This window comes from Haemaphysalis longicornis, unplaced genomic scaffold (genome assembly GCF_048455015.1).
Source record: "Haemaphysalis longicornis isolate Haplotype H1 unplaced genomic scaffold, Haemaphysalis longicornis Haplotype H1 scaffold_1, whole genome shotgun sequence".
Classification (NCBI taxonomy): Eukaryota; Metazoa; Arthropoda; class Arachnida; order Ixodida; family Ixodidae; genus Haemaphysalis; species Haemaphysalis longicornis.
Window position 1 is genome coordinate 465,683,515 of NW_027526203.1, and position 5,287 is coordinate 465,688,801.

Sequence of the window (5,287 nt, forward strand, 5' to 3'; positions counted from 1 at the left end):
TGTTCATCGAACTGTTCGCACAGACTGCATGCTGTCTGTTTTTTTTTCTTTACTTCTTTTCTCCTATTTCTTCTGACCTTTTGCCTATAGGGCCTTTTCTATCCTCCCCTATCTAGCGTCACAAATAAGCTACGCGTAAGAGTACCGCCACTTCGTGCACCCAGAAGCGTCTGGGGGCCATTTTGTTTGTTTCTGGCTTGCAGTGTTTCCATTTCTCCTAACGAAACCGCCGCCGGTTGTGACGGGCAGAGTGTGACCGGCCACTCTAGCGTCCGCGCAGCAGAAAAGAGAGAGAGGAGAGGCGCCCAGAAACAAAATAGCTGCGCCCATATGTAAACAAATATCACGTGGTGCCGACCGGCCAATGGAAATCCCGGCGGCACACAACAATAAGAGAAAGGGGTGCCGGTACTCTAAAAACCTTTATTTAGTGACGCTACCCCTACCCATTCCCACGCCGAGTAGCGTGTCGGTGTTGAGATTCTGACAAACCTCTCGGCTTTATTCTCTAATAAAGAGCTTTCTCTCTCTCTCTCTTTCTGGCGGTGGCTTTGGTTGGCGGCGGCCAATGCCACAAAGTCCTTATGGGACGGACGAGAAGGTGGCTGGCGAGCGCGCAGTTTTTCGCGTGTTTTCCTTAATATCTACTCAGTTTTTGGAAGTTTTAGTTAAAAACTAACATCAATGCTTTTGGGACAAAGTATTGTTCTGAATGAACCAAACTTGTGATTTGTCTTCACGCTTGACGCAGTGATTGGTCATGCAGGAGCATTGTAGCCACCAAAAGCGTGTTTAGGGGCTAGTTCGCGCTAGTTTGCTCGTTGCTAGTTAATGCACCAACGTATTGTTTGTCTTTTTCCACTGTCCCTGTTCTTTGTCCAAGTATGTAGCGCACGCTAAATTTTTTAATTCAAGCATTGTAGCAAAGCAGACCCACGAAATGCTTTTGAAGTCTTATTAATTGGTCACGTCACTATACGGCACACGGCACCTTTTTTTCGCGCGCTACGGATATATGGTCTTTTGATGTCGGTGTACGACAAAGAATAAACGGCGATTTTTCATCACTTGGGCGTCTACCTGAAAGGGCGCCGGGCAAGCCAAAGAATGCCAATGCTGTGGCAGGCTTTATTTGTCGCTCAGTGCTGGCGTAATCGGTGAGAGATGCATTTTCATTCATCGCCTGCACCGATCAGTCCATGCGACGAGTCAAAAAGGCGCGCACAATTTCGGCACTACGAGTGATATGGCTAAGAACGCACCTTTATCGCATCACGTTCTATATTACGTTGACATCGCGTTCTTTGTGGCCGGCAACGGCGACTACCGCAGAATATTTCCTGGCACACTGGTGTGGCCCGCGCTTCGCAGCGCAGTGCTGTGCCGCTGAACGTAGGCACTGCCGTTCAGCAGCGAGCGTTGCACGTGCAGCACCGCTGGCCACTGTAGCGAGCCGCTACGGGATGACTAGGCCGGGCCCTCAGGCCTCCTCCTCACTGGTTGACGGTGTAGACGAGTGCGTTGTCTGCGGCGAGTCTCTGCGCGTGCCAGCAAACGAGCAGCACGCCCATGAAGCGTATGCAGAGCAGCGCGATGGCTGTGGAGCCCACGTCGATCATGGCGCGGTTGAAGAGGCCCTCGAGCCGGTAATCGCACGAAGCGCGGTGCGCGCCGTAGCCCTGGCAGCCGTAGGGGCAGCAGGATGGCGGGATCGCCAGGCCCCGGGCGCGGTAGTCGTGTGAGCCGTTCGGCCCACCGCAGCAGTGCAGCGTGCGCTGAGCAAAGTCCAGCCCGAACCCTTGGCAGCCGTCCAAGTCTCGCACGACCATGCTGCGGACCGCGGCACCGATCACGTGCCGGTACTCGAACGAGGCCACGGCAGCGCCGATCTCGCAGGCGACCATACAGGCCAGGATGCCGGCGAACGTGAACAGTGCCCGGTAGTCGTCGCGTCGCAGGCCTGGGACCAGGAGAAGCGCCAGCGGGAAGGACAGCACGCCCGTCACGATCAGGATGACGGGCGTGCCCATGCGGCCCGCGTAGAAGTTGCCATAGGGCAGTAGCCGGCCGTGCCAGTGGCTGCCGACGGCGATCAGCGCCACGGCCGACATCAGCAGCACGGCGGCGAACACCGCCACCGCCTTCCTGAGCGGGTTCTGCATGGAACTGCTGTTTCTGCTGCGCAGCGGCGCCGACCTGGGCACTGGCTGTCGCTGCTGTGGCTGCCTGCTAGGCGCAGCGGGGGCGTCGCGACTCGTGCACTCGGCAGGCTTCGCGGGGCGGCCTTCGTGGCGCGAGCCGGTTTGGGACATTCCGCGGCGGGGAGTGCTGGCTGCGCCGAGAGGCTGCCGCCAGCCGCTGCCATCTGCTTGCTCGTCGCTGGTCGACACGGGCCCCGCATGCTGAGTGACAGCTCAATGGGGACAATGGAGACCTCCAGGGACCGGGCTGTGTCGTCGATGCGGAAGAGAGGACCGTTGCGCCTTGCGATGCGTTGCCGGCATCCAGTATTAAGACAGCCGTCACTCTTGTCGTCAGGCCGCATTCGCGATTAGCGCAAGAATTGAATCTTGTGCAACGATGCATTGACGGTTTTAGTTTTGCTTGGATTCAGCCCTTAGAAAAATCCAAAATCGAGAATGGCGTTGCTGATTTCTCCTGCTAGAATACTGCGTCGTTGCAATGGATTGTGCATCAGGTCTTGGGATGCGACTAGAGGGCACAGACGCGGCAAGGCATTCTGTCGAGTTCAGGGAGCCCGCCCCCTTCTTGTCCAGGATGCGGATGGCAGGACGCGCAAAACTTATGTCCATCGCATTCGCGTCCAGAAAAATCTGCGCTGAATCAGCAGGAGCTTGATGCGGGCGTTATGGGGGATGCACTGAATACACGGCTCACATGAGCCATACTGCATATTGAATTTTCAGCACGAACCAATTCGTTTTCTAGCTGTCGAACTTGTGAGCCGTATGTTAACTAACACTCCGCACAGGGTGTCTAATGTGCGCTGCACCTCAGTGCGAAGTCGCGAAGTCTGCAGGTAAGGATTATGCCTGCAATCGTAGAGTCTACCAGTATATGTATATATATATATATATATATATATATATATATATATATATATATATATATATATATATATATATATATATATATATATATATATATATATATATATATATATATATATCGTCTCTAAATCTGTTTTTCTTAATATATGGCCTAGTTACTTACTGTCGTATTTAAAATTGCCAAATTTTACTATATAAAACAATTAAGTTTAGAGGAATTAAACCAGCTGGACGTTGAAACATTCATTGTGACGCACACATCCATAATAGCTATCTGAAAATCTATTCCAGTAATCAGTTTGGTTGGTGCTCCTTGATGAGAAGCGGGAGGAGTTGACTTGCTCACGTTTGTGTCGAGACGTCGCTTGTGTCCTGGCTGACCTGGCGGCCAGAGCTTCGGCCATTGGACACGACCGTTGTGTTTGGGAGGTGGTGGTGGAGGCGGAGCTAGGTTTTTCCTTTCTTTGGATGAGGAGCGTTGACGTACTTTGGAATACGAACGGGATCGGTGGCCTGAAGTGTGTTTTGTTCGGAGGGCTTGGATGCGTTTCTTGCCATGGCTTGTTGAGCCATGAAAGCGTGGCTTGCTGGCGGGTGGAGCATTCGATGGAGGTGCTGGCGCGAGATCCCTTACAAAGGCGGCACTTCGGTACGCAGTCATGTGTCGTCGTTGGGGTCAAGTTTGTGATGTCCAAGGAGCACGCAAGACAGAGCCGGGTGGTGTGTGGCAAGGGGCAAACGTCCTCCCGGTGGCCTAGTGCATGGCAGCGGGTAGGTAATTGTGCCTTGGCCGGTGGGGGTAACGTCGGTAGCGGCCGCTGCGATAAATGATGTAGCGGGTCACGGGAGTACTTTCAAAGGCGGTGAGGGCCGACCTAGTTGCGCTCATCGTGCGAACGGCTAGGTTGCGGGCAGGCGTGGTTTGGACAAGGTGCCGCATCAGCGATTCCGCGGCGGTATTTTGCGCCACACTGTGAATGACACTCCGGCATGAATTTTCTGGAGAAGCCTCGCAAGGCCGAAGGTGGACAACCGTATCATTGATTGCCAGGCAGGCAAGCTTCAGTATCTTTGGTGCTGCAGATTCCCGAAGGGTTCGTACAAGGTTTTTGGTGGGGAGCAGCTCCACCACGGTGTGCGATATCTCACTTGCAGTTAGTTGTGCGGGAAAGGGAATGAGCTCGGCGATGGCGTGTCACATTTGGATAGATTTATCCTACATGTGGGACGGAAGATTATCGTCTTTAGGTTCAGGCGTGGACGTCGAGAGCGGTGGATCCCCCTATCTGTGGTTGTTCACCGTCGTCTTCTGGAGATGCACTCATCATGGCACGTTATGGGAGCAAGCAGTTGCCACTGCAGCATCCAGGTGGTTCCGAAAACGGCGGCCGAAGCGGTAGCCGCCGTTAGGCCTAGCTCTATAGCGCTGGAGCTAGAACCATAAAATCGCTTCCAAGTTGCGTAAAGGCTTGACGTGGGTGGAAAGCCGTACCTCGCGACTTCCTGTACAGGGTTGCAAGCTTGGGCTACCGTCCAGAGGACAGGAACGCTGTACTGGACAAAAATTGCGGAGCTCGATGTGACCGCGCCTTCACCCTTCCATAAAATGTTGAACAAAGAAAGCCACGTCTAAAGCAAAACCTACCTTCTTGTTTTGCTTATTCGTTGGGCGAAAGCGGGAAAAAAAGGACGAGAAATTATTCGCGTGGGCACACGGCGCAGAACAATGTAAAACAACGTTTTCTTTTTTTTTCTTTTTTTTCTCCCAAGAAACAAACCTCCGAGAATGATGCCCCAGAGCAACTTTTGTGCTACAAGGTACACCTTATATTGCAGGCCGGCAGAGCACCGTGCGTCGAATTTCGCATGGAAGTTTTCGTTTTTCGTATACGCCTCGAGCGCAGGTACCGTAGTAAGGGCGCCACTGAAATCCCCCTAGCGGCCCGTTTCGAAAGCAGCCGCGGGTGTCTCCGACCCACTCCCCCCTGTCGCCGTTGCTTTTGGGGCACGTTCAAGACTGCGATTTACCGTATGTGCGCGTTCGAAACACATATTAATATGGAGCAGTCCCTCTGTTTGCAAGTGTGGTGTGTTTACGAGAGTTTAAACGTTTATGACGCGATCTGTGGTGCATTCGGTCTGTATGAACGCCAGGTGTGTGTCACAGGCCGGCGTCGCGAAGCTGGCACATGCATGCAGCTGATTGCAATTCCACT

General features: G+C 53.2%; 1 protein-coding gene across 1 annotated transcript; it reads right to left on the reverse strand.

The window, feature by feature from the left end:
• Window positions 1–1,493: 1,493 nt before the first annotated feature.
• Window positions 1,494–2,312, reverse strand: LOC144162603 (CD63 antigen-like). The gene has a single exon (XM_077693215.1). The coding sequence runs from the start codon at window positions 2,310–2,312 to the stop codon at window positions 1,494–1,496; it is 819 nt and encodes a 272-aa protein (XP_077549341.1).
• Window positions 2,313–5,287: the final 2,975 nt, after the last annotated feature.

Coding starts and splice junctions, on each gene's coding strand:
- LOC144162603 (XM_077693215.1), bottom strand. CDS start 2,312: ATGTCCCAAACCGGCTCGCGCCACGAAGGCCGCCCCGCGAAGCCTGCC.